Source organism: Sminthopsis crassicaudata, chromosome X (genome assembly GCF_048593235.1).
Source record: "Sminthopsis crassicaudata isolate SCR6 chromosome X, ASM4859323v1, whole genome shotgun sequence".
In the NCBI taxonomy this organism is placed as follows: domain Eukaryota; kingdom Metazoa; phylum Chordata; class Mammalia; order Dasyuromorphia; family Dasyuridae; genus Sminthopsis; species Sminthopsis crassicaudata.
The window spans coordinates 72,640,589-72,668,375 of NC_133623.1; the positions used below are offsets into that span (position 1 = coordinate 72,640,589).

At 51.3% G+C, this 27,787-nt stretch overlaps 1 protein-coding gene across 1 annotated transcript in view; it reads left to right on the plus strand.

Annotated features, from left to right (window-relative positions):
* The first annotated feature begins 2,550 nt into the window (after positions 1 to 2,550).
* The window catches only part of PLXNB3 (plexin B3), a 48,893-nt gene continuing 23,656 nt past the window's right edge, over positions 2,551 to 27,787 (plus strand). Inside the window, exons 1-20 of the mRNA XM_074278678.1 lie at positions 2,551 to 2,708; positions 4,924 to 5,012; positions 9,775 to 10,821; positions 11,112 to 11,291; positions 16,578 to 16,706; positions 16,805 to 16,905; positions 21,421 to 21,559; positions 21,711 to 21,867; positions 21,986 to 22,094; positions 22,310 to 22,424; positions 22,686 to 22,811; positions 22,906 to 23,022; positions 23,138 to 23,231; positions 23,359 to 23,528; positions 23,972 to 24,123; positions 25,071 to 25,176; positions 26,119 to 26,249; positions 26,610 to 26,786; positions 27,015 to 27,228; positions 27,309 to 27,548. Coding sequence (XP_074134779.1) covers positions 9,784 to 10,821; positions 11,112 to 11,291; positions 16,578 to 16,706; positions 16,805 to 16,905; positions 21,421 to 21,559; positions 21,711 to 21,867; positions 21,986 to 22,094; positions 22,310 to 22,424; positions 22,686 to 22,811; positions 22,906 to 23,022; positions 23,138 to 23,231; positions 23,359 to 23,528; positions 23,972 to 24,123; positions 25,071 to 25,176; positions 26,119 to 26,249; positions 26,610 to 26,786; positions 27,015 to 27,228; positions 27,309 to 27,548 — 3,495 coding nt within the window. The 5' untranslated portion in view covers positions 2,551 to 2,708; positions 4,924 to 5,012; positions 9,775 to 9,783. The remainder of the gene's footprint in view (positions 2,709 to 4,923; positions 5,013 to 9,774; positions 10,822 to 11,111; positions 11,292 to 16,577; positions 16,707 to 16,804; positions 16,906 to 21,420; positions 21,560 to 21,710; positions 21,868 to 21,985; positions 22,095 to 22,309; positions 22,425 to 22,685; positions 22,812 to 22,905; positions 23,023 to 23,137; positions 23,232 to 23,358; positions 23,529 to 23,971; positions 24,124 to 25,070; positions 25,177 to 26,118; positions 26,250 to 26,609; positions 26,787 to 27,014; positions 27,229 to 27,308; positions 27,549 to 27,787) is intronic.

Consider the following 27,787-nt stretch of genomic DNA (forward strand, 5'->3'; position numbering starts at 1 on the left):
CATCTTGATTATATTCGCTCGGCCTATCCAAGAGCACTTAATATTTTTCCAGTTATTTAAATCTGACTATTTGTGTGGAAAGTGATTGTAATTTTGCTCATATAATTCCTGAGTTTCCTTTGGTAGATATATTCCCAAATATTTTATGCTATGGACAGTTATTTTGAATGCAATTCCTCTTTGTATCTCTTGCTGTTGGATTTTGTTGGTGATGGATAAAAATGCCGAGGATTTATGGATCAGATTTTTCTTGTGCAGTGAGATAACTGTATAAATATGTATGCCAATATTCAATTTACATATATTTCACCATGTTTAACATATATTGGATTACTTGCCATCTAGGGGAGGCGGGAGGCAGAAGTTGGGGGGGGGGAATTGGAACACAAGATTTTGCAAGGGCTAATTTTGAAAACTGATCCTTGCATAGGTTTTGAAAATAAAAAGCTTCAATAAAAAATAAGATTAAAAGGGGGGAAATGAGAAATAAAAAAACAGAAGCAAATAACAACAAAGGTGAAAATAACTGTGTTGTGATCCACATTCAGTCCCTACGGTCCTGTCTCTGGGTGCAGATAACTCTCCCCATCCCAAGTCTATTGAAATTGGCCTGAATCACCTCATTGTTGAAAAGAGCCACATCCATCAGAATTGATCATCACATAATCCCTGTTGTTGCTGTGTATGATGATCTCCTGGTTCTGCTCATTTCACTCAGCCTCAGTTGATGTAAGTCTCTCCAGGCCTTTCTGAAATCATCCTGCTGATCATTTCTTATAGAACAATAATATTCCATTTTCTTCCTATAACTTATTCAGTCATTCCCCAACTCATGGGCATCCACTCAGTTTCCAATTCCTTGCCACTACAAAAAAAGAACTACTACATTTTTGCACACATGGGCTCTTTGCCCTTCTTTAAGATCTCTGGGATAGAGACCCAGTAGAGATACTGCTGGAGCAAAGGGTATGCATAGTTTAATGGCCCTTTGGGCATACTTCCAGATTGCTCTCCAGAATGGTTGGATCCATTCCCAACTTCACCAACAATGTATCAGTGTCCCAGTTTTCACATATGTCTTGCAACATTTATCATTATTTTTTTCTGTTAATTTAGCCAATCTGAGAGGTGTGTAGTGGTATCTCAGAGTTGTCTTAATTTGCATTTCTCTAATTAGTAGTGATTTAGAGCATTTTTTTTCATGTGACTATGGATGGTTTTCATGTCTGAAAATTGTTTATATCCTTTGACCATTTGTCGATTGGCTTGTCTTCTTATAAATTTGATTCAATTCTCTATATATATTTGAAATGAGGCCTTTATCAGGACCCCTCGATGTAAAATTTTCCCCCAGTTTATTGCTTCCCTTGTACTCTTACCTGCATTGGTTTTGTTTGTACAAAAACTTTTAAATTTAATATAATCAAAATAATCAATTTTGCATTTCATAATGTTCTCTAGTTCTTCTTTGGCCATAAACTCCTTCCTTCTCCATAGATCTGAGAGGTAGACTATCCTTTGTTCTCCTGATTTCCTTATATTATCACCCTTTATGTCTAAATCATCAACCCATTTTGACCTTATCTTCTCATAGGGTGTTAAGTGTGGGTCATTGCCTCGTTTCTGCCATACTAGTTTCCAATTTTCCCAGCAGTTTTATTAAATAGTGAGTTCTTATCCCAGAAGCTGGGCTCTTTGGGATTACCGCTAGATCACCATAATCATTGCCTATTTTGTCCTGTGAACCTAACCTATTCCACTGATGGACTACTTTATTTCTTAGCTGGTACTAAATGGTTTTGATGACTGCTGCTTTACGATATAGTTTTAGGCCTGGTACAGCTTCTACCTAGCTACTTTCTGGCATCTAGTCCTTAATCTGCAATTAAGACTTGAGTTTGAATCCAGTCTTGTCACGTAACCTTTGTCAGCCTTTGGCCCCTGTTTTCCCATCTGTAAAATGGGGATGATAACTCTGTCTCTTTTGTAGGGTTTGTAGTTATATTTAAGTGTTTTGTAAACCTTGGGGCACCTTGGAAATACACGGTACCATGTTTTGTGTTCACCTGGATGCCATTTCCTTGGGAATAAAGCTAGTTTTCTTCTTTGTCTTCCCAGCGGCTGACACAATGCCTGTCAGCTAGTTGGTGAGGATTGATGGCTTGATTGGGGGCATGAGAAGGAGCTTTCCTGAAAGGGGTGAGCGGCTCCTGACAGGGGAGGCCGAGGCATCCCTGGCTTTGCCCTTCCTCTCTTCTCCACCAGGAGACCCTTTCCTTTATCCTAGTGACCATGTGCCTGCAAGCAAGTACGCATGCGCGCGCGCGCACACACACACACACACACACACACACACACACACACACACGCATGCATGTGCGCACGCGCGGACACAGCCCAGAGGGGGGCCCCCCCCCCTCGCACACCAGCACCCACAGTTGCCTTGGAAGGCCTGCAGAGGGCAGCAACCCCCGGCCTTGGGAATGAGGGGGGCGGAGGGAGGGCGGGCAAAGGGGCAGGGCTGGCCGGGTTGGTTTGGGCATATTGCATTGTGGGGAAGCTGGGGCACCGGCAAGGAGGGAAGAAGGAGGGAGGGAAAGTGGGAGGGAAGATTCCTGCCTGGCTGTCCAACTCCCCCAGTTCCCGCTCGGGACGGCCTGTGCCCGCTCCCTCCTCCCTCCCTCTGCCCCTGCGGGAGTCTTGCCCAGGTAGGTGGGTATATGCCCTTGCCTCGCGGGGGAGCCCGTGGACAGCTGGTAGGGGGGCAGAGGCCGCTTTGGGGGCGCTCGGTTGGGGAGCAGGTGGCCCCACCCTTCCTGCTCCCCCATCTCAGCTCGGGAGATCCTGATGGGGCAAGGGAAGCTCGGAGCGCTTCAGTGGGGGGGAGCCAGGCAGCTGGTAGAGATGGCAAGGGCTGAAAGGGCCCCTTTCCCTCTTTCCCCAATCCCGGGGCGGGGAGGGAAGGTGCGGCTTTGGGGGGCTGCTCATCTGGCTGCAGCAAGCGGAAGACCCCGAGCCCGGCGGGACCCCAGCCTTGGAGCCCCCCAGGGTTGCCAGGGCAATGGCAAGTGGCCTTGATTCCGAAGGTGCTGGCTCCTCTGGCGGGCACAGATAAGGAGAGAAAGGCTACTCCTCGCCTTGCCATCTGTGCCAGCCGCCTTTTTGTCCCAGAGCTGGCAGGAGCCCGGCACCAGCGCCGAGGTGCGGGGCAGGCAGATGGGCAAGGAGAGGGATGCTTTTCTGCATGGCGAGTGCCCCGCGCCAGAGCTCTGGCGTTTCAGAAAGGGTAGGGGCCGCGGCTCCGGGCTCCCTTCCCCCAGAGCCACCCAACCAGCCTGGCCGGGCTACAGATCCAGCCGTCACCTCCTTTCCCAGCCTCTTGTGTCTGCCCTTTTCTTCTCCTCCTCCCCCACCGCCCGTCCCCAGGCATCATGCCCACCGCTAGGCACAGCAAGTGGAAATCCCCCTACCATCCCAACACTTCCACCCCCCCCCCCACTGTTCCTACTTTAGAAATGGGGCAAATAGAGGGGGGGAGACCCAACGCTGTGGGAGGATGCCCGCAGACCCACACCGTCACACCCACCCCCGTAGGGCCCGGGCCACCAGGAGCTTGCCCCAGAGCCCTCGGAGACCATCTCAGCGGATGGTAACACTTGCCTGCCCAGACCAAGGCCGAGGGGGGAGAGAGCTGCTGAGGCTTTAGGGAAGAGGATTTCCCCGAAGACACTTAAGCTGGAGGATTACTGTTTTCCCCGGGAGTAGGTGGCCAGGAAGGGTGGGTCCTGTGACCAACGTTTTCCATACCTGCGGCCATGAAGGTAGTTGCAGGGAAATGCGCCGAGGTGCCATCTCTGGGGCCCCACCCTTTCCGGATCAGGTGAAGGGGGGCTCTACTCCCTTCCCATCGTCCCACATTCCCTTCTTGGGCATTTTCCCACCGGGGTGGTCCTCCCGGCTGTTTGTGGCCTGAGCCTGGCAGAGCAGGGATAAGGGGATCTGTGTCCCTGCACTGCACAAAGGTCACCATGTGAGCGAGGGAGTGCGGGGTAGCCCCATCCAGTACGCTCAGGGTTAACCCAGGGAGGGCTGAGGGGGGCATGCCACAGGGGAGACAGTCACTCACTGGGGGGGTGGGGGGAGGAAGGTCTCGGGTACTGTGTTGCCTTTTATCAGCTAGGCCTCTGTCCCCGGGCCCCCTGCCCCCTCCCTTCTGCTAGACAAAGGCAGGCATTGAACCCCTAAGGCTGGCAATTCATTTCAAGGAGAGGAGGAGGAGCTGGGGAGGGCACAGAGGCTGGGGTGGGCACGTGCCAGGGCCACCCATCCCATTCCTGGGACACTATCCACCCTCTCCTCCCATTCCAGCTTCGGGCCAAACACCCCCAATGGCCTTCTTTCCAGCCAAACTGTGGCCAGGAATCGGGGGAGAGAGGGCACTTCCTCCTTCCTGAACCCCAGTGGGCACTTTTCAGAGCTCCCCTTTCTGAGGGGTAGGGTCAGCTTACCGGGTGCCAGGCTGGGCTTGGGGCCCAACGTGGGTATCTTTCTTAAGCTTCTGAATCCTAAGGGAAGAGGATCAAATTCTTGGGTTGGCATTTCTGGTCCCCTTACCCCCCCATGCCAGGAAGGCATCTGTGTGACTGACGAGAGTCCTTGGAGTGGCAGAAAAAGCTCTCTCAGCTCCCAGAAATCCTCGGACAGAGGCCTGAGAGGGGAGGGCTGGATAATAGGTCCCTGGAACCCCCCGGGTGGGGTTAGGGAAACAGAGGAGACATTGTTGGGGACGGGGGGAGAAAATTACCATCATAGCCGCTATTGACGAAAGTACCAGCTGTGCTCAGGGTGGACCCTGCTGTCCCTCCCCCAGATGGGCCAGAATGAACAAGGGCTCAAGCATCTCCCCCTCTCACCCCCTTTCAGGACAATGCCCACCACATCCACAGTGTGCCAGGCTGCAGTGTCCTGGGGCAGCTGAGCGGAGGAGGTCCCCCTCTGCCTCGACCTTCGCGGTAAGTGACAGACACACCTTCCTGCAGCCCGGGGTACGGGCTCTGCTCTCGGCAAGGGGACACCTCTCCCCTGCTTCACCTAAAGCCAGGTGGGCCAGCAGTTGGGAGGAGGGAAGGCCAAATTTCATTTGGATTCTCCGGGAAGAAAGAGGGTCCCGGGGCCTCTAACATCTCTCAGTCCCACTTTGGGGCCAGGCCTGCCCCTGCTGGGTATTGCATGCGATCTGGGCCCGTCTGCGCTCTTGTGAAGGAACCCCCAGGGAAGGTGACAGCAACGTTAGCCCTGTGCCCCAGGAATCCATTCTCCAGGGGGCCCCACCCCCAGCCCCTGTGTAGCCCCAGTTACTCAACATATCCTCACGCTGTCAACCCCTTCCACTGGTTTTCCTGTCTCTGGCCTCTGGAGATAAGGGATCCTGGGAAGAAAGAGGAGATAGTTAGGAGCCATGTCTTTGTGGAAAGCCAATTTCCTCCCCAGCCAAGGAGTGTGGGAGTGTGTGTGTGTGTGTGTGTGTGTGTGTGTGTGTGTGTGTGTGTGTGTCGGTATAGTCTGTACCTGTGAATCTGTTTTAGGAAGGTTGGGTTTGGAGGATTCCGGTCTTCATGTATGCCTGTGCTTGGAAATAGACACCTGCGTTCCTGTGTGCAGAGTATTAGCGGCTGTGTCTCTGGATTCCCGGGACGGTGGGGGGCAGGGGGTGTGCGCCTGTGGAAGGGGTCCTTGCATTTCCGTGTGTATTCACGTGGAGGGGACCCGTACAACACGCTTGGGCAATCTGGGTGTCTGGGCCTCTGAGGGGAAAGGACACGAGCGTCGGGGCTCCAGCACGTCTCCACACGCCTGCCTGTGTGTGCATGTGACCGTCGCTAGGTGCCTTGGCTCCCTGCCCCGGCCTGCCTAGCCTGCTGGGACTGGGTGTCTGCACTGGCTGTGCTCCCATCCTAGCCCCACAGCCCGCTGCCTCTCTGTCTTCCCTTCTCCACCTCCCTTCCTCCCTGTCCCCCGCCTCCCAGCTCAGGCTCTGTACCCGGTGCTCATTGCCCGGCCGGGCTTCTCCGTACCTGTGCCTCCCGGGGAGTCTCAGCACTGCCGGCCTCCTCGGCTCCCCTTTGTGATCTCTCTCCGGACGTGGCCTAAATGATCCTGTCCCACTGTGCACGACTGACAAACGCCAACGTGACCCTCCTGGGGAGGGCCCAGCTTTGGCCCTCCTTGCAGAACTCTGAGGCCCAAGCTGACCTTGACCTTGATATCTTAGCATGGTGGGGGGGCTGGACCCAAGCCAGCAGGCCAGGGCTTCCTAAGCTGCTCTGTGACTGTCCCAAGGTGTGTGCACTTGGGAATCCAGCCTGGCTCACAGTCCCTGGTGATGTCTCTTCGGAGCCAGAAGGCCAACCGCCCCATTTTACAGAGAAGGAAAAGGAAGGCCAGTTAGCCGAAGTGCTCTGAGACCGGATTCTAGTCCAGGTGGTCTTGGCTACAGCACTCTTGGATAGAGCCCTGATCCTGGAGCCAGCCCGCGTTCAAATCCAGCCTGAGACATTTACTAGTGACATAAGCCACTTCCTTCTCATGCCTCTCGCTGCTCCCTCTTCTCTCCTTCTGCCCCAGTGCCTCTTTATCCCCCCCTCTTCTCTTTCTTGACAGTTTATTTTCCAATTACACAGAAAGATAGTTTTCAACATTCATTTTTCTAAGATTTCAAGCTCCAAATTTGTTTTCTCCCTCCCCTCCCCTAGACAGCAAGGAATTCAGTACAGACTATATTTGGGTGATCATTTCAACCCTTCTTTCTCTCCCTTCTAACAAACATCTCTCTCTCTCTGCTCCCTGGCCCTCTCCTTTCCTTTATACGCCTCTTTCTCTCCCTTATATCTCTCTGTTCCTCTCTCTTTTCTTTCTCCTTTCTATCTCTCCTTCCTTCTCTTCTCTCCTCCTCTCTCATTCTTTCTCTCTATTCCTTTCTCTCTCTCTGTCCTCCCTCTCTCTCTCTGTCTCTCTCTCTCTGTATGTCTGTCTGTCTCTCTCTCTCCTCTCTCTCTTTCTCTCTCTGTCTCTCTCTCTCTCTCTCTCTGTCTCTCTCTCTCTGTCTCTCTCTCTCTGTATGTCTGTCTGTCTGTCTCTCTCCTCTCTCTCTTTCTCTCTCTGTCTCTTTGTCTCTTTCTCTCTGTGTCTCTCTCTCTCTCTCTCTCTCTGTCTCTCTCTCTCTGTCTCTCTCTCTCTGTATGTCTGTCTGTCTCTCTCTCTCCTCTCTCTCTTTCTCTCTCTGTCTCTTTGTCTCTTTCTCTCTGTGTCTCTCTCTGTCTCTTTCTCTCTCTGTCTCTCTCCTCTCTCTCCTTTCTCTCTGTCTCTGTCTGTCTCTGTCTCTGTCTCTCTGTCTCTCTCTCTGTCTCTCTCTGTCTCTCTGTCTCTGTCTCTGTCTCTGTCTCTCTCTTTCTCTCTCTCTGTCTCCTCTCTCTCCTTTCTCTCTGTCTCCTCTCTCTCCTCTCTCTCTCTCTCTCTCTCTCTCTCTCTCTCTCTCTCTCTCTCTCTCTCTCTTTTCCTCTCTCTCTCTCTCTATTTATCTATCTCTATCTCTTTCTCTCTCTCTGTCTCTCTCTGTCTCTCTCTATCTATCTCTTTCTTTCTCTCTCTGTCTCTCTCTCTCCTCTCTGTCTCTATCTATCTATCTCTTTCTCTCTCTCTGTCTCTCTCTGTCTCTCTCTATCTATCTCTTTCTCTCTGTCTCTCTATCTCTCTCTCCTCTCTGTCTCTCTCTATCTATCTATCTCTTTCTCTCTCTCTGTCTCTCTCTCTCTCTCTCTCTCTCTATCTCTCTCTATCTCTTTCTCTCTCTCTCTCTCTCTCTCTCTATCTCTTTCTCTCTCTGTGTCTCTCTCTCTATATATCTATCTATCTCTTTCTCTCTCTCTCTCTCTCTTTCTCTCTCTCTCTCTCTCTATCTCTTTCTCTCTCTGTGTCTCTCTCTATATATATCTATCTATCTCTTTCTCTCTGTCTCTCTATCTCTCTCTCCTCTCTGTCTCTCTCTTTTTTCTCTTTCTCTGTCTTCTCCCCCCCTTACCCTTTTCTGTTTTTTCTGCCTGCCTGTTTGTCTCTTTCCACCACTACGTGACCCCCACTGAACAAGCAGCACTGATTTTCCCCTCACCTGCTGGGCAGACACATCAAGATGCACACCCCTGCTCTGTGGAAGCTCAGGCTCACTGGCAGTAAGAAGTGAGCATGCAAGCGAGCCCCAGAGAAGTCTTCGGTGCGGCGATCCCATCGCTTGGTCTGCGTTGTGGAGTCGAAAGCCCCTTCTCCGCGTAGCTCGTGCCCATCAGCCACTTAGCCTGACCCCTCTCTTGGACACTTTCCCGGCCCGGAGAGCTGGAATGCTTCGGCCGGGAGCCCCAGGTGCTGTGCGTCGGAAGACTCCAAGACCGGCCCTTTGTCTCGGATGCCAATATTTACAAAGTGACTTTAGTCAGTCGGAGGGCAGGAGGAAGATTCTGCCAAGCCGGAAGGAAGGAGTGGGAGGGCGAGGTGGCGGCCTTCCACTTCGCTCCTGCGTCGGTGGACCTCCCGGCCACCCCTCCTTCGGGCCGCGTTTCTTTCCAGTTCTCGGCGCCTGAATTAGTTTCTCCTTTCCCTCCCCCGTAGCTGCTTTTGAATTTGTGTCTTGCACATTTGCCTCTCTGCTTTACTGTTCTCCCTTTTGCTCTGGGCCCACGTGGGGCTGCCTGGGTTTTTGACCACATTTTGGCCCCTGTGTCAGCCTCGGCGTCTGGGCTTTCTGAAGATGGCACATATAATTGTGGGGGTGGGGGCGTGTGTGGATGTGGGGGTGTCTGTGTGTATGGGGAACAACATGTGGGGGGTGGGGCTGTGTGTATGGGGGTAACGTGGGAGATCGGGCCTGTGTGACGTGTGTGTCATGAGAAGGACGGGGGAGGGCAGGCTGTGGGAGGGAGACAGAGACGCACTCGTGGGCTTTTTGCCCCCCACTCCCAGTAAGGGCATTACCCCGCTTTGGCGAGAAGGCTGAGGAGGAGGGAGGGAAAATTAACAGAAACCGAGTTGCTCCCTAATCACCTGGCCTTATGAAGGTCCCCCAGAGGCAGAAGGGAACTCAGGGATTTCTGGGAACTGTGCCTGCTACTGCCCCCACATCTCTCTGCCTCTATTTTGAAGAGGGGCTTGGATTCCCAGCAGTTTGGGGATCAGCCCCCAGACTCCCTTCTTTCAGTCCTGAGGGGCCCCACCGTGACAGGTTGGGGGGCGGGGCCAGCTCCCCTTTGCCTGGGGACTTCACAGGCCCCCTCCACTTCAGAGGACCTCCAAGCTGGAATGAATCCCGAGGCTTCTATCTAGTCCATCCCTGAGCTCAGCGAGGTACGCCCCCCCATAACAAGTGATCGTGCAGCCTCTGATGTGAGAGGGAGCCCCATAGCTCCCAGGCGGAAGAACTGCCCACTTGGGAACAGCTCTGATTGGCAGGGGGCTTTCCCTGACTTCCGCCTCTGGGGCACCTTCCCCTCCCTCCTCACCGCACCTCACCTGCCAAGTCTTCCACTTTTCAGCTCAGCTCCTTGCGGGGCACATGGTAAGCAAAGGTGTTAGGATCCATGCTGGCTCACTGGTCTCTTTATCCGTCTCCCACATAGAATTCCGACTCTCCCATGAGGCCTCAAGTTCCTGCCGGCCTTGTGTTTCAGTCACTTAGCACAGTGCTTGAGAGGGAGTCATTCATTGATTGCTCCCCCCCCTCTGGTATAGGTCCTCAAGATGGCCAGGCTGCTACCGACCCCTTTCCTGCTGTTGCTGTCACTGTCCTCGTGGAAAAGTTGGCATTTCATCCTCGCGCACCACTTCTTTGCCCCCAATACCACCTTCAACCATCTGGCCATGGATGCTGACACGGGCATGCTCTATGTTGGCGCTGTGAACCACCTATACCAGCTGACACCGGATTTGCAGCAAGTAGGTGAGGCGGTCACGGGCCCCATATGGGACAGTCCCGACTGCCTGCCCTTCCGGGACCCGGCTGAGTGCCCACAAGCCAGGCCCACAGACAACGCCAACCAACTGCTGCTTGTGAGTGGGCGAGCAAGGGAGCTTGTGGCCTGCGGACAGGTACGCCAAGGTGTGTGTGAGAAACGGAGCCTGAGAAATGTGGCACAGCTTCTCTTCCGGGCCGAAGATCCCGGCGACGGGCAGTTCGTAGCTGCCAATGCCCCGGGAGTGGCCACCGTGGGCCTCGTGGTGTCGACCGCAGGGAGAGACCTGTTGTATGTGGCCCGGGGCCTGGCAGGCAAGCTGTCCGCCGGGGTGCCCCCCTTGACTGTGCGCCAGCTGGCCGGGCCCCAGGCCTTCTCCAGTGAAGGCCTGGGCCGCCTGGTCGTGGGGGACTTCTCGGATTACAACAACAGTTACGTGGGGGCTTTCGCAAGCACTCAGTTCGCCTACTTCATCTTCCGTCGCCGGGGTTCCCGCACCCAAGCTGACTATCGCTCCTACGTTGCCCGCGTATGCTTGAACGATGCCAACCTCTACTCTTATGTTGAAATGCCGCTCATTTGCCGTGGTCATAGCCTAGTGCAGGCGGCTTACCTGGCCCCGGGTCAAGGAGGGGGAACCCTGCTGGTAGTGGCTTCCCCAGGGCCTATGGGAGGCTCCGCACTGTGTGCCTTCCCGCTGCAAGAGGTCGATGGACAGATGGAACGGGCCCGGAGACTTTGCTACACTGTGGGCGGACAGGGCCCGGCTGGGGAGGAAGTTACCATTGAATATGGTGTCACATCCCGCTGTGTCTTCCTGCCTTCAGTGAGCCGGTTGGAATGGGGGGAGGCGATGGGTTCCCAGCTCTTTGGCTCCACCTCTCTCTGTTCTCTCGATGTCTATGATCCTCAGTGTTTGCCCCTCTCCGTGTGTCTTCCGGTATCTCGTTTTGCTCCCGTGCTCGTGCGTCCCTTGTGTATGTCCCCACATTTCTCTCTCTGTTTCACTCGGTCTCTCTTGTCTTAGTCACCTCTCTCTGTTTGAAAGTATGAGCCCCCCTGAGGGGCTTGGGACTGAAGGCTCCCCTGACCTATCCCTGGACCCCTACCCCCCAGGACTCCCCGGACTCCTACCCTTGTGGGGACGAGCACACTCCCAGCCCCATTGCCAGTCACCAGCCACTGGAGGCAGAGCCCCTGCTCACCAGCATCCCTCACCTCAGTGCCGTTGCTGCTCTCGAGGAGGTCGGGCACACCATTGTCTTCCTGGGGGACACCCAGGGCCAGCTACACAAGGTGAGATACTCCAGCTAGCACCTCAGGAGATGCACAAATTTGGGGCCTAAACAAACCTGGGGAGCGGGCTAAAGTGGGAGGCAAGAATAGTCCTACTAGAACATTCCTTCTGGAAAGGACCTTAGAGGCTTTTTAGTCACAAACTCGTCCCCTCATTTTTCAGTTGGGGAAATTGAGACTCAGAACAGAGAAGCATGTCCAGAGCGTACTAGTGGCTGAACCGAGGCTAGGGGCCAATGCTTCGGACGTCCAAGATCCATCTCTTTTCTACAATGAGTCTGGTTTTGGTTTTGGTTTTTATGTAGGATCTCCATAAATACACAGAAGGGGAGGGGGTTGTTCTGAGGGGGAGGGCTGCTCCATGATTTCTGGCCTTCAGAAATACACAGGATTTGAGTTCTGGAGTGAGAAGGGACTTCACATGCTTTGGACAAATCAGAGAATCGTTCATTCACCTAATGCCCTCATCAGGGACCTGAGGCTCTCTGGTAGGATTTTTGTGCATGTGGCCTTCTGCGGATCTGTGCTAGGTTAGAATTGAAACAGACACGGTGGCTGTGGCCCTTCTTTCCTTGAGCCGAGGGGTACTGGATAGTTATTGGAGTTATCCTCTGGAGGAGAAAGACAGCTTTTCTAGTGTGCACGAAGAATATTAATATCAAGTGTCCGCTATGTGCCGATCACCGTGCGGATCACTTTCCAAGTAGTATCTCATTGGATCTTTACAACCACCCTGGGAGGTGGGTGCTGTTATTTGTCCCCATTTTATATCTGAGGAAACTGAGGTAGGTAGAAGTTAAGTGATTTACCCAGAGAATACACAGTTAGTAAATGCCCAAAGTAAGATTTTAATTCGGGTCTTCTTGACTTCTGGCCTAGCACTGGGCCACCCAGCTGCCTCTACAAGGATATAATCCAGTTCAACAGGCTGTCACTAAGCGTTTATTAAGTGCTTGCTGTGTGCCAAAGTACTTTGCTAAGCACCAAGAATACAAGGAAAGGCAAAAACGTAACGTGTTTCTATTCCAAGTGGGAGGGAAGGCATTAGCAACCGGGGAAACCGAGGCAGAAGGCAGCATTAAGTCTTGAAAGAAGTAGAAGAAACAGAGGGCCACGATGAGGAAGAAGAGCATTCCAAGTATATGGGCCAACCAGCCAAAATGTGCAGAGCCAAGAAATGAAGTGGACTATCTAAAGAATAGCAAAAAGACCAGGGTCACTGGTACATTGAGATTGGGAATCTCTAAGAATTCTGGAAAGGTAGGAAGAGATTGGGTTACGAAAAGCCTTGAATGCCAAGCAAAAGATTTCATGTTTGACATCAGAGCCTCTCAAGTTGATTGACTTTGGAGTGGTGTTGAGGGTGACATGGTAAGACCTGGGTTTTCGGAAGATCACTTGGATGGCTGAGTAGAGTTGGGGAGACACTTGAGGCAGACAGACTGCCCCAGCCCAGCAGCTATTATCATAATCAGGTATGAGGTGATAAAGGCTGGACCAGAGTTGGGGCAGACGCTGGAGGAGAGAATGGGGAGTATCGGAGAGATGTCACGAAGATGCCAGGACTTGATGATAGGCTGCTACCCGGGGTTCGAAATGCTAAGGGAAGATGACATCCAGAGCGGGAGCCTCTCGTTCTGGGAGGAAGCTGGTTCCCTTAACAGTAATAGAAGCACTGGGAAGACAGGAGGACTGGGAGCGGGGGAGCAGGAAGAGACATAAGTTCTATTTTAGACATTTTGATTTTGAGCTAGATGTCTGGGAGATGGGAGAGATGGGAGATCGGAGGCCAACAGAGATGGGGACAGGATAGGGAGACATGACAATCATCGGCATAGAGACGGTAATGAAGTCCATGGGAGCTGAGGAGATCAGAAAGTAGAGTGATCTAGAGGCGAAGAGAAGAGAGCCCTGAGGGGCACCCATAGTTACAGGGTGGGATCTGGAGAGGATCCAAAAGAGGAAAGAGAAGGAGCAGGGGGATCCGAGGCTGGAGTTAAGGTTGAGGGCCGAGGCCATTCGAATTGGCAATGGAGAGATCTTTGGTAACTTTTGAAAAAGCAGGAAACCATTTTCAATCGAATATGAAGTTAGAAGCCAGACACGCAGAGGGCTTAGAAGCATATAATAAGAGAGGAAGTCGAGGCGGGAATTGTAGACAGCTTTCTGAACAGATTTAGCCATGACAGGAAAAGGAGATCTAGGAAGAGATCTATGAGGGATAGTTGGATCGGGAAAAGGTTTTTTTAAAGAATGGAGGGGAGAAAGGTGTGTTTGTAGGTCGCAGGAAAAGAGCCGGTGGATCCCAAAAGAATGAAGATTGGAGAGTGGGGATGATACAGGGACAATTTGCTACAGAAAACAGGATGAAATAAGATCAAGGCTTTGTGTGGACAGTTTCTCCTTGGCAAGGAAATAATGAGCGAAGACCTCCGAGTGAAGGGAGATGACAGGAGAAAGAAACAAAAAAGGGAGAACTGAGGCAAAGGTCTTGGCTGAGGGAGCAGGGGAGGGAGAGCCATGGGAGGCCCGAGGATGAACGGGAAGATTTAAAGCAGTTTCATTAGGGATCTGAAAACAATCGTCTCGCTGTGAAGGCCCAGTTAAGATGATGTAACATAAAGCTGTAATAAACCCAGGCCAGATATAACCCAAGACATGAATTGGAGCAAAGGCAATAATCCAAAGAATCCCAAATTGAGGCTTGGAGCATAACCAGTGATAGGATAAGGAACGATAGGGAAGGGATTTGGGTTTGAAGCGCCACTGGTTCACCAACTGCTTAAAATGGAGAAAGAAGAGTGTAGACCAGTGCAAGAGCAACGGTGTGGAAAGAAACCGAGTGAAGGGATGGGACCAGGTCGGGCAAAGACCAGGGTTAGCGCTCAATGAAGAGTCAGCAAACATTTATCAAGCACCTACTATGGGACAGGCCCTGTGCTGAGTTCTTAGGCTACAAAGAAGCCCATGATAGTCCGAGCCTCAAGGAGCTTAGTCTAATGAGGGAGACGCCATATAAAAAGAAGCTGAAGAGGCAAGGGGGAGGGAGGTTGCCTGCCTTGCTTGGCTGTAGGATAAAGCCTGTGACTGGGGTGGGAAATGACCTAAGGAGGTGAGCGTTTTAGAATTGATTCCTCTTTCAAAGTGATGAGTTTGTAGAGATTATTTAGTCCAGGAAAATAGCCGGATGGGAAGGAGGGAAGATGCTAGATTATGATCGGCTAAAGGCGTTTCAGCACTCATGAACATGGAAGTGGTGCGTTTGGGGGTCATGACAACATCAGGGGTGTGGCCGTGTGTGTGTAGCTGAAATGGCGGAGGTGGAAATCATGGGAAATGAAGAAGTTGAAGAATCGGGAGCTTAGAGTGTTTGGAGGAGCATTTCTGTTTATGTTGAAGTCCCCTAATATGAGGGTGGGAGTCGGGGAGTAGAGAAAGATTATGAGTCAAGTCCTGAATTCACTGAGGAAACAAGGAGCACGTCCTGGATGTCCCTAGGTAACAGCTACCAGAATCTTGATTAGGTGGGAAGTGGGAATTGAGTGATGGTTAAAAAAAAAAAAGAGAGAGAGAGGGTACCGAGCGATGGTGGTTGCGGGAGAACCTGGAAGTGGCGCCGGAGGACACAGAGTATCACCGCTCCCCTACGTTGCCGGTGAGGAGAAAGGGGCAGTGTGAGTAAATGTTCAACCAGTGCTGGGAAGAAGAGTTGCTAGGGAGGCTGTATCATGAGGAGGGAGCCAGTAATCAGTGACAATCAGAAGATGGAGGGAGTGGAAAAGGAAAAGGTTTAAGATGAAGACAGGCCTGTTAACTATGGGACAGACATCCTCAAAAGCACAGCATAAAATGGATTTGGAGCGAGGTATTGGTGGAAGGAGGGGAGGGGCTGGTTAGGGTTGAGGAAGATGGAAGCAAAGGAGCAGAAAGTGGCAACTAAGTGATGAAGGGCATGGGATACTAAACTTGGGAGTCAGGAAGACCCCAAGCGAGTCACTCAAGCTCAGTTTCCACATCTGCAAAATGGAGATAATAGCATTTATTTTAGCACCTTGATGTGAGGATCAAATGGGATATAAAGTACTTTACAAAACCGAAAGCATTAGAGAAATGCTGCCAGTTGTTTTTCAGTGGAAATGGGCCATGGGTCTCATACAACCACCAGGGATTCGGAATCCCTGGAATGGAGAGAGCACGATGGGGCAAGAGTGTGCTAGGCCTTGGAGCATGAATTCAGGCCATGTGTCACTGTAGTCTGTCCCCAGCCACTGTGCCAGGATCCCCAAAGCAATCTATCTCTGCCCTCGGCAAGCTTGGATTTTTCTGGGCATGGTGGGGCAGAGAAGACGCAATGTATGCACACAAGGAAGTAAATACAAAACCATTTCGGGGGAAGTCCTCAGGAAAGGCCTCAGAAATGGGTTGACCCCTGGGTTATTTTTTAATGTATGTCTTGTATCCAAACAAATATATCCCTCCCTTCTCCCCGCTCCAGTGAACCATCTCACGTAACAGTGATTTCAAGAGAAAGAGTAAAGAATGGTTCTGTAAACCTGACCAAAGCATTGACCATGTCTGACACTGTGCAATGAATATCCCCACCTCTTCAGTGAAAGCAGGGAGGTCCACGCTCTCACTTCTTCTCCAGGCCAAGAATAACGGAACATCGATTTTTGCATTTGGGTTCTTTCCATTTGCATTTCTATATGTGCATGTTGTTTCCCTGGTTCTGATTTTTGCATTGTGCATCGCCTCCTAAAGGCTTCCTCCGTTTCTCTGCATCCTTCCTATGAATTATTTCTCATGGCACAGCGACATCCTATTACATTCACATGTGCCATTTAGTCGATCGATATCGACTTAGCTATTCACCAATCGATGGCCATCGGCTATTTCCAGCTTTTTGCCGCCTCCAAAAATGCTGTTTGGAAAAGTTTGCCTCCCTTGATGTAATGCACTCGGCAGGATGCCCCCCACTGATTGCCACAGTTGTCTCTGATTTTGCTGTCAGCCATGACCTATAGCCCCCACCGCTCCTCCCTTGCATCTCTGTGACACTTCTATAGGCAACTCTAGTCCTTGAAGTACTGGAGAGCCCCCGCAGAGCACAAAGCACCTCGAAGCTCTCTCTACAGTTGGATGATGTTCTTTAGTACCGAAAAGGAGCGGTAAAGAATGATGACAGGGTTCCACTTCCTTTTTTTTTTCATTCTCCTCCCAGATGTCCCACCCCCTTTTTTTTCTGAGCTTTAGGGAATTACGGCTCTTTGGTCTTGTCTCCCCAAGGTGTTCCTGAATGGCTCCACAGGCCAGTTGTATAGCTCTCTCCCTGTGGGCCCACCAGGTACCGCCGTGAGCCCTGATTTGATCCTGAACAGGAATGGGAGCCACCTCTACGTCATGACAACTTCTCAGGTGAGGTAGGGGTGGGAGAAAGAAGGGGCAGGGGAGGAAGAGGGAATGTCGGAGCCTCCCTGTCGCCCTCCTACTGAGCCCAAACTCCTCCTCCACAGGTAACCAAATTGCCCATCTCTTCCTGCCAAAATTTTATGGACTGCCCCAGCTGCCTCCAAGCCCAGGACCCGTTCTGTGGCTGGTGTGTCCTTCAGGGCAGGTGAGTGTTGGGAGAAGGGGTTCGGAGGCACCCGTAGTACTCTCGGAGGAAGAGGTGGGGACCAGTGCTCTGGGCCTGAGCTTCCCAAGTGAACAGGCTGCTGCGGCTTCCATAGATAGTACACAGCACAGGCTTCTGTTCAGCCCATGTTGATCTAGGATGGTCCTAACCACATGGAGGAAGGTGGGGGTCCTTAGTTATGGAGGCTCTCTGGAACAGAGAATTTCTGTTACCATAGACACTCTGCAAACACACGTGACCTCTCTTGGTTGGCTTCTCATTTTCTTCCCCTCCCCAAACTGCTCCTCTTTCTGACTCGCCTCTTTATGTGAGGAGCCCCATCATTCTCCAGGCTCGATTCCTGGGCCTTCCACCCCACCCTGACCAGGCCCTCATCACTGCCCACCTAGACGATTGGTCACTCTCTCTCCCCATCCCAACTTAGCCTTCACACAGCTGCTAAAATAATCTTCCCAAACCTCAGGTCTCCCTAGGTCACTCCCCTCCTCAAAAGTTCCAATGGCTCACCCTTGCTGACGGTCCTGCCTCCTTTCACACCAGGGCCTGCTATTCCCTGTGGAAACTAAGGGATCAGGCCTCCCATCTAGGGTAGAAAAAAGAACTCAAAGCGGGAGTATTTAAGGCTGAATCCTACCCCTGTGCCTAGGTGCAGTGCCTACAGGGTAAAGAAAAATCCTCATCCCGCCCTTCAAGCTAGTCCAAGCTGCCTTTCCCACCTTCTATATGCTAGCCAGAGCAATTGGCCACCTTGGCACACTGTCCCCTTTGCCCGTCTAAGAGTACCTATCTTTGGCTGCTTCCAGCACCTCCTCCCCCACTGAAGTTCCCAGAAGCTCCTTCCCTCAGTCTCTATAGACCTCCCTGTCATAGTCACCGCCAATATAGTCTTGCAGGGCTACTGGGAGCACCCCTTAGCTCAGGGATGGGGAACCGCCAGACCTTGGGCTGTATGAGGCCTGCAAAATCATTTGGATACCAACTGCAGGTGATGACGAGCTGAAAGCTAGGTACAACAACCTCCCACTGTTTGAGTTCTATAAATTGATCATTTTTTTATTTTTAGTTTTGCCACTTTATTCACAAGTTGCTCATTTGAATACTTGCGATAGTTAGCAAAATCATATGAATAACTTTATATAACAAATAAATTATTAAAGAGCATTGTTAATCATTCCCCCCAACACAGTAAGTTCTTTTTTTATAATAGCCTTTTTATTTTAAAAATCCATGCAAAGATAGTTTTCTTTTTTTATTAAAGCTTTGTATTTTCAAAACACGCACGGCTAATTTTTCAACATTGACTCTTGCAGAGCCTTGTGTTCCAAATTTTCCCCTCCTTCCCCTACCCCCTCCCTTAGATGGCAAGTATGTTCTACATGTTAAAATATATGTTAAATCCAAGATATGTAAACATATTTATACAATTGCAAAGATAGTTTTCAATAATTCATCCTTGCAAAACTTTGTGCTTCAAAGTTTTCTCTATCCCTCCCCTTCCCTTCCCTCTCCTCCTCTGGACAACAAGTAATCCAGTATAAGTTAAACATGTACAGTTCTTCTCAACATATTTCCACATTTATCATGCTCAGATCAAATAGAAAAAAGTGAGAAAGAAAAAAAGAGGCAAGTAAACAATAACAGCAACGGTAGAAATGTTGTGATCCACATTCAGTCCCCAGAGTTCTCTTTCTGGATGCAGATGGTTCTCTCCATCACAAGCTTATTAGAATTAGCCTGAATCACCTCAGTGTTTGAAAAGGGCCAAACCCATCAGAATTGATCACATAATCTTGTTGTTACTGTGTACCATGATCTCTTGGTCCTGCTCATTTCACTCAGCATCAGTTCCTGTCAGTCTCTCCAGGCCTTTCTGAAATCATCCTGCTGGTCATTTCTTACAGAACAATCATATTCCACAACATTCATATACCACAACTTATTCAGCCATTCTCCAATGGATGGGCATCCATTCAATTTCCAGTTCCTTGCCACTACAAAAAGGGCCGCTACATTTTTGCACATACAGGTCCCTTTCTCTCCTTTAAGATCTCTTTGGGATACAGACCCAGTAGAGACATTGCTGGAACAAAGGGTATGCACAGTTTGATAACCCTTTGGACATAGTTCCAAATCGCTTTCCAGAATAATTGGATCAGTTCACAACTCTACCAACGACGTAGTAGTGTCCCAGTTTTCCCACATCCCCTGCAACATTTATCATTATCTTTTCCTATTATCATAGCCAATCTAAGAGGTGTATAGTGGTATTTCAGAACTGTCTTTAATTTGCATTTCTCTGATCAATAGTGATTTTTGGAACATTTTTTTCTTATGGTTAAAAGTGGTTTTCATTCTTTGTCTGAAAATTGTTCATATCCTTTGACCATTTATAAATTGAAGAATGGCTTGTATTCTTATAAATTTGAGTCAATTCTCTATATATTTTAGAAATGAGGCCTCACTCAGAGTCCTTGGATGTAAAAAAAAAAATTTCCCTGTTTTCTGCTTCCTTTCTAATCTTAGCTGCATTGGTTTTGTTTGTACAAAACCTTTTTAATTTAATATCATCAAAATTATCCATTTTTCATTTCATAATGTTCTCTAGTTCTCCTTTGGCCATACATTCCTTCCTTCTCCATAGATCTGAGAGGTAGACTATCGTTTGTTCTCCTAATTTGCTTTATAGTATCACTCTTTATGTCTAAATCATGAACCCATTTTGACCATAAGGTCAAATCAATGCCTAGTTTCTCGATCAATGCCATACTATTTTCCAATTTTCTCAGCAATTTTTGTTACATAGTGAATTCTTATCCCAGAAACTGGAGTCTTTGGGTTTATCAGACACTAGATTATGATAGTCACACAGTTAATTCTTTTTTTTTCCTTTTAATAATTATTTTAATCTTTTTTCTTTTAAATATTTTTTTTACAAAATAAGGAAAAAAATAGAAAAAAGACAGAAAAAATAAGATAAAAAAAAAGTTTCATGTGCCCAGCAGAACGTTCAAAGATTCAAAATATATAACAATAAATTTCAATTTCATGAAAACATATTTAATAATAGGAGAAATTCTACTCATGAATCTTTTCTTTGCTTCCTTGTAGATTATTCTTTTGTTCTCTGCTGAGCACTTTATACTTAACTTTTCTCCCCTTTCATCCTCTCTACCTCTCTACCTCCTCCAAGCAACTTACACTTAAACACAGATATATTTTTATATACATACATGTGTGTATACACCCCAACACATACACCCATACCCACAAACTCAGACATAAATACATCTCTCTCTCTCTCTCTCTCTCTCTCTCTCTATATATATATATATATATATATATATATATATATATATATATATATATATATATATATATATATACACACATAGACCTGCATGCATACACACCCACACATATGCTGACATATATACATATAAGTAACCATTCATTGAAAACAATAATAATATGGTTGATATATAATATGAATTTTTCTTTTGATAGCATCTTTAAGTCTAACTTTTTCTAAGATCGATGATTACGAGCCCTACTTTTTTTCCTAGTCCATTGTACTCCTGATCCTTGTAGTGTTTCTGTATATCTCTTATTTCTTATCTCTGATAACGCTTCTACTTTAATTTTGCTCCTTAACTAACATTTCCACCCAGTTAATTCTTTTTATTATTATTATTATTATTATTATTATTATTATTATTATTATTATTATTATTATAGCTTTTTATTTACCAGACATATGCCTGGGTAATTTTCCAGCATTGACAATTGCAAAACCTTCTGTTCCAACTTTTCCCCTCCTTCCTCCCATCCTTCCCCCAGATGGCAGGTTGACCAATACATGTTAAATATGTTAAAGTATAAGTCAAATACAGTATATGTACATATGCCCATACAGTTATTTTGCTGTTCAAAAAAAAATTAGACTTTGAAACAGTGTACCATTAGCCTACGCACAGTTAATTCTTAACAAAATAAGACGGCTCTATTTTCTCCATGGCAAGTAAAATTGGCAGGTACCCGAGGAATTGGTCAATCAGCATATCCAGTCAAATCACATTTCACGTTCACAGTGATCATTTTTCATGGCCCAAGAATCGTGTTATAAGATTCCAAATGGCCCTTGGCAGAAAAAGATTCCCCACCCCTGCCTTCTCTAGAGCTAAGGGCTGAGTCTCTTTCTTCATGAACTCGTACCCAGCATGGGCATAAGTGTGAGGGACCCAAAGGACCTCTTGTAAGAGCTGGGCAAGTACATATAGGGGAGGCGGTGAGAATCCATATTTGTGTGAGGCCTGTACCTATAGAATTCTCATTTCTTCTTCATACTGGCTAAAACTGAGGTCGGGAGGCTGGTGATAGAGGCCTGGGACACAGTGGAGAGAACACCACGAGGTTCCTGGAAGGAAGTGCTCTGCCCTATCTATCTCCCTCCCTACTTTTCCCTGGTACCCCCTCCTACCATGTGCGTGCCTGCAGGTGTGTGAGGAAGGAGGAGTGTACGGGATTTGAGCAGAGTCATCAGTGGCTATGGAGCTATGGGCCCCCCGAGGGAAGACGCTGCTTGGCTATCGAAAGCCTGGTGCCCAGCCAGCAGCCTCGCCAAGAGCAAGGCCAGGTAAGCTGGGGCGGGCAGGGTCATCGAGTGGCCCAGGCCCAGTCAGGGCTAGGCTAGGGGTTGGGGGGCACATCTTAGAACTTAGCACCCAGTTCTCTTGGTCTCTCTCCCACTCCCCTTTTTTCTCTTCTCCATGCCCCCCGCTCCTCAGGTCACCATGGTGGTGCCCCAGCTTCCGTCCTTGGCACCAGACAAGTATTTTCACTGTGCCTTCCACAACTATGAGACACTGGCCCATGTGGAAGGAACCCAGGTGGTTTGTGAGTCGCCCCCGCAGGACCAGCTGCCACCCAATACTGAGGGCACAGGTAAGAGAGGAATAGTGCCCCGGGAGATGGAGAGGGTGTGGAGGGTAAGCAAGAGAAAAGGACGGGAGGTGGAAGAACAGACTAGGCCCTCGCCTCATCCCTGTGTTCTTTTCCCTAGATCATGTGACCGTACCATTGGCCCTAATGTTCGAGGATGTGTCCGTGGCTGTCACCAATTTCTCCTTCTATGACTGTAAGGCTACCGGGGCCTTGGATATAGCCGCTCCGTGAGTCCTGGGCCCTTACTCTGCCCCCTGCTGGCTCTCATCCCCATTATGGCTACTCCTAGGCCAGCCTTACCTCCTTTCACACTAGGGCACGCTATCCCTCGGGGAAACACAGGGCCAGATCCTGCCGCCCAGGGGTTCAGTCTTCTTCCCCACCAGAGCCGGGAGGATCCCTCTCGGGAGTGGTTGGGGCTGAATCCCACCCCTGTGCCCAGGTGCAGTGCATGCGTGAGAAGCCCCTGGCGATGCCACTGGTGTCCCCAAAGTGCCTTCTGTGTGTATGGGGATGGGTGTCCAGATGGGGAGAAGACCGTCTACCATGCTCAGGAAGTAAGTTTCTCAAGAGAGCTAGAGGAAGGCAGGCCCCGCTTTGCCCTTCCCTATCTCTTCGCTGTCCGCGGCTCAGCTCTCTCCCAGTTGAACTCTGCCTGAGGGTGCAGCAGCATTTCTGCCAACCCTCCCACTTCCACAGACTCTTGTCCCACCCGTCTACTCCAAACTTCCCTTGCCCCCCTCCCTTTCTGAGCCTCTTCTCCTCCAGCTTAACGGAAAAGCTCCCCCCACCACCACTGAGGTTGCCCTTTTCCCCAGGCAGATGTCCTGATGAAGGGCCCTGATTTCTGCCCCCATGTGGAAGGTCTGGGTACGTCCCACCTTGTTCCTGTGGGCTGGGAGACCAGGCTTGCCTTACGGGTTCGGAACCTCCATTACTATCAGGTATGGGGACAGGGTGGAGGGGAACAAATGGAGAAGAAAGGAATGGAGGGAAAACTGTGACAAAACCCACAGGGAATTGCTTCCTCTTGCCTAGAACAAGGCAGCCTCCTATCACTGCTGGTTGGAGCTGCCAGGAGCCCTTCTAGGGCTCCAGGCCTCCCTGGAAGAGGGAGACGAGGGTTCACAACTCATCTGGTGCCAAGCTCAGCAGGTACGCCACTCTCCATCTTCCTTCCCGTTTTCTATCCCCCAAACTTTTCAGTGCCTTCTTCCAGGGACCCACCTTACTTCCCCCTTAATCCCCCTCACAACGGTTATCCCCACAGTTCAGACCCTCCCCTCCACGGAAGGAGCTCCGGGTGCCCATCTACGTTACCAGGGGCAACACTCAGAGAGTAGACAATGCTGCTGACATTTATGGTGAGTGCTTAGGGCCCCAGGGCAGGAGGGCCCCAGAGGCTGGGGCTGGCCCCGAGGAGCCCCTGGGGGCTGGAGGGGAAAGGGGTGCCCATGGAGGAGCTTAGTTCCTCCCCCTTCTCACCTTTAGTGACCCTATATGACTGTACTGTGGGCCATGAGGACTGTAGCCATTGCCAGGCCGCTGACAGGAATCTGAGCTGTGTGTGGTGTGGCCAGGGCAGGCCCGTCTGTAACTACAGGCCTCTGTGCCCACCAGAAGCTGTGGAGTCGCTCTGTCCTTTGCCCAGCATCCATTCGGTGAGGCAACGTCAATGAACCCCCAAAGCTGATCCTAGCCCCAAACTCCCTAACCAATGTGCCCACCCCCTTCCAGGATCACCTCATCCCCCACCTCCAGGAAGAACTGTACCCTTTCTGCCCCAACCCCTAAGCGGCTCTGCAAGCCAGCAGAGGGCAGAGACTCCCAGGAGCCAAGCCTCTGGCCCCCCTGCCACTGGAAACCCCCAACCTGCCTGAACGGCGCAGTAAGAAGGGCTGGCCCTTGATGCAGAGATCCTTGGATGTGTGCCCCAACTGTGCTCGCTATGAGAGCTGGGCAAGCTGCTCATCCTGTCTGCACATCGGGGCCACGAATCCTGGGACATCTAACTCCAGCGCAGGCCAAGGATGATTTATTCTGAGATTTGATCTTGGCCTTGTGCCCCAAGCTTGGGTTGACTCGTCTTCCTCTGTCCTCCCAGATCAAGCCTCTGACAGGCCCCCCCGAGGGAGGGGTGGTCCTCACTATCCTGGGCTCTAACCTGGGCAGTCGCTTGGAGGACGTGACCAATGCTGTGAGCGTTGCGGGACAGCCTTGTCGCCTGGACCCGACCCTCTACCGCATCTCCACCCAGTGAGGCGACTGTGGATGAGGGGTGCTTGGGACTGAGTGCGAATAGAAGTCAGGGGAAGAAGGGAGGGGGGGGGGCTCTAGATCCTAGAGGACTGGGGGAAGAAAGCGGGAAAGGCTGGATGGGGCCAGGCCGTGGGATTTGAAATCCCAGACTCGGCAGAGCGAGAGTGCTAGACTAGGAGCTTTTTGAGCACGGGAATTGTCATCCCCATATGTACATCTAGCTCCTGGAGCACGGGAGGTATTCATGGACTGTTTGTTGAATGACTGAGAGACAACTGGAGAGCCAGGTGGAGCGGTGACGCAGGAGAAGAGAAGCAGAGAAAAAGAGAAGCAAAGAAATGGATAAACACAGAGAGAAGGGGGAGCCCCAAAGCAGATAGAGAAAGAAAATGGAGAAACAGGCAGGTGGAAGGGAGGAAGAGACAAGACAAGGAGCAAAGAGACACATGGAGAAGAGTCAAAGAGAGAGAGAAGCAAAGAGACGAAGAGAGAGACAAGAGAGAGAGAAAGAGACAGATATATATATAGAGAGAGACAGAGACAAACAGAAAAAGACAGACTAGAGACAAAGAAAGAGACAGAGACAGAGAAACAGAGACAAAGACAGAGGCAGACACACACAGAGAGAATAGGGTGTGTGGAAGCACGCCTAGCTTGGGGTCAGAGAGAACGTGCCTTCACAGGAGTTGCCACAGTTGTCACTTGGGGGGTCTCCTGGGACCAGGGAAGAGAAAGGCCAGGAGAAGAGAGAAGGGCAGTAGGGAGCGAATGTGTGCGTGTGTTTCTCGGGGATCCAGCATCCTTTTGTCACTCTGCGTCTGACTGTGGGTGGGATACTCTCCCCTGGCCCCTGCCCCACTGATCTCGCGGCTGGCTCAGATTCTGAGGGGACGGAGCGGCTTCTCTCAGATTCTTTCAGCAGCCTCCTCACCTCCCCCCTCCAGGATAGTATGTGTGACATCACCTGCTCCCAAGGACACCACGGGCCCCATTAAAGTCACCATCAAGAACCGTCCACCTAGCAAGTCTGCCCAGCTCTTCACCTACCGGGTCAGTTCCTAAACCGACCCTCCATCCCCATGTTCCCTCGGTTCCCCGAGCTTTCTACAGGATGGGGGGAGGGGCTACGTGCCAGGCTCAGCGCTGGGCACTTTACAAATATGGTCCGTTGGATGGGTTAGAAGGAAGAGACAGTGGTGGCGGGGAGGTCCCTCCAACAGTGAGGCCATGTGTGAAACAATAAGGGCTTGATCCTTTCCGTGGGATTTGTTCCGTGGGATTTGGCCACCAACTGGATTGGTGGGGAGCACTGGGAAGGAATGGAGGAAGAGAGTGGCTTCGAGGGTGGCTCCAAGGTGAGGGTTAGGGGTGCCTCCTTGGAGAGAGCCAAAGAAGGCCAAATGGAGAGTTGGAGGGGTTGGGAGGGGTAGTGGAAGGGCTGGGATGGCCTTTTGGACCGGGGCACCATTTTGATAACCAGTAGAGGGTAGATTTAAATCGATCAAGAAGATCAAGCAGCTTTTCTGAAGTGCCTCTATTCCAGAGGCCTGGATCCAAGGAAAACCTTCCTAGGATTCATGGAAGGGGCGGCCTCAGAGGAAGCAGGTGCCTCCCCCGGAGTGGTGGGCCTTGGGCTAAGGCCGGTTGCCCATTGGTCAGGAATGTCATTGGGGAGATTTGAGTTGGATGCTGGTAGGATTCCATCCCTTCCAGCTCGAGAGTCTGGGATTCTGGGAATGAAAGTAGTATGTCTTGCACATAGTAGGTGCTTAGACTCTTGGTGAGTAAATGGAATAAGTGAATGGAAATCAGATTACCAGGATACGAGGAGAGAGGTGAAAGAAGGCAATGGAAGTTTGTTCCTGACTGATGGGTTTAGAGAAGGTCGATGGTGGAGGGGAGGAGGGAGACGGGCGGGCCGCTACACATCCTCTCTGTCGGAGCCATTGAAAGATCCTGAGAGCTTCTTCCCTTTGGTTCTTTGCCCTCTAGGACCCTGTCCTGAGTGCTCTGAGTCCCTGGCAGGGCCCTAAGGCAGGAGGCACGCTCCTTACCATCTTCGGGCAGCACCTGCTGACAGAGAATAACGTCCGAGCTTTCCTGGGAGATGAGCCCTGCCTTATGTGAGTGGCCTGGTGCTGCCTTCCAGGAGATGAGAGAGGCTGGGCCCAGGCCCGGCTTCTAGTCCTCAGTTCTGCCCCTAACTCGCTCTGCTAGGCCGTCCCTTTCTTTTCTTTCTGTGTGCCTCGGTTCCCCCTCTGTAAAATCCATGGGTTTGACTAGCATCCTTCCAAATCAGAATCTAGGACCCCCTCATCCCCGGCTCTCTGAATCGGGCCTCCTAGTCAGCATCCTTTGTGGGGTCCAGCTTTGCCACTAGGGAGGCATGGATTGGGGGTGGGAGTGGGCTGGAGTCTGGGACAGGAAGAGGGAAACAAGAACCTCAGGCAAGCGGTCCCAAGGCACTCGCCCTCTCCTTGCAGCCAGGGGCCTGTGTGCCCTGAAACCATTGTGTGCCTGACTGGGCCCCGGGCCACCCCCGGGGAGGCAGATCTCCTCGTGGTCTTTGGCTTGGCCCAGAGGACTCTGGCCAAAGGCCGCTTCTCCTACAAGCCCGACCCCCAGCTCCTGTCGGCCGAGCCCAGCGTCAGCTTCAGAGGGTGAGGAAGAGGATTCTGGGCCGGTCCCATCAGGGCTTCAGAGCTCTGGAAGCCTCTGGGCTGACAAAGCTGGGCTTTCACAATCCTTGCGGAGTGAGGGGTCCCAGCCTGGGTGGGAAAAACTGGGAAGGATGGAGAAGGCAAGAGGGGTACGCTGGGTGGGGAGGAGGTGCCGGGGGGGAGGGGTAAGAATGAGGCTGCCTCTGACCGTGGACCCTCCTGGCATAGGGGGGGTCGAGTGATCCGGGTGACGGGGAGCAATCTGGATGTGGTTCAGAGGCCCCTGTTGTCAGTGTGGCTGGCAGAGGCCCCGGCCGGGCCCCAACAGCTGGAGCCAAAGCGACCGGCTGAGCAGCAGTGTGAAGATGGGGGCCGTCCCCAGGCTGCCCAGCGCAGTGCCGCCCCTCAGACCTGTACCTGGCTGGAGGCGGGGCTTCTGGAGGTGAGGACCCCACCCTGCCACCCCCAGCCCTGCGATCCTCTCCTCCTGCTGGAGCCTTGAACGTCTTTTCTCCCTCCAAGTGCTCCACCGTGTGTTGGGCCAATTCCTCGGGCCTGCTCCTGTGTCCAAGTCCTGCCATCCCGGGGGCTGCCCGCCTAAGGCGGATGTTCTTCACCCTGGACAACGTCCTTGTGGATTTCGCCAACGCGAGCGGCGGGAAAGACTTCTCGTACCAGCCCAATCCTCGTCTCCATCCCCTGAGCCGAGACAGGCCGGCGCACCCCTACCGCCTGAAGCCTGGCAATGTTCTGGATGTGGAGGTGACCCACCGTGGCAGGCAGTGACTGGAGGGAGGCGGGGAGGCTCAGAAAGTCTGGGCTCCAGGCAGGAGAGGCAGCTCGGGCCCACGGCGGGAGGGAAGGCCTTACTCTTGTGGGGATTGGACGAGGAGGGCAAGAAAGGAAGAGCTGAGACCTCAGCTCCTTGTCCTCACTCCTCACAGCTGACCATGAGCCCAGTCCGCCAGGGCTTGAGGTCAGGGTTTATGGGAAGCAAGGAA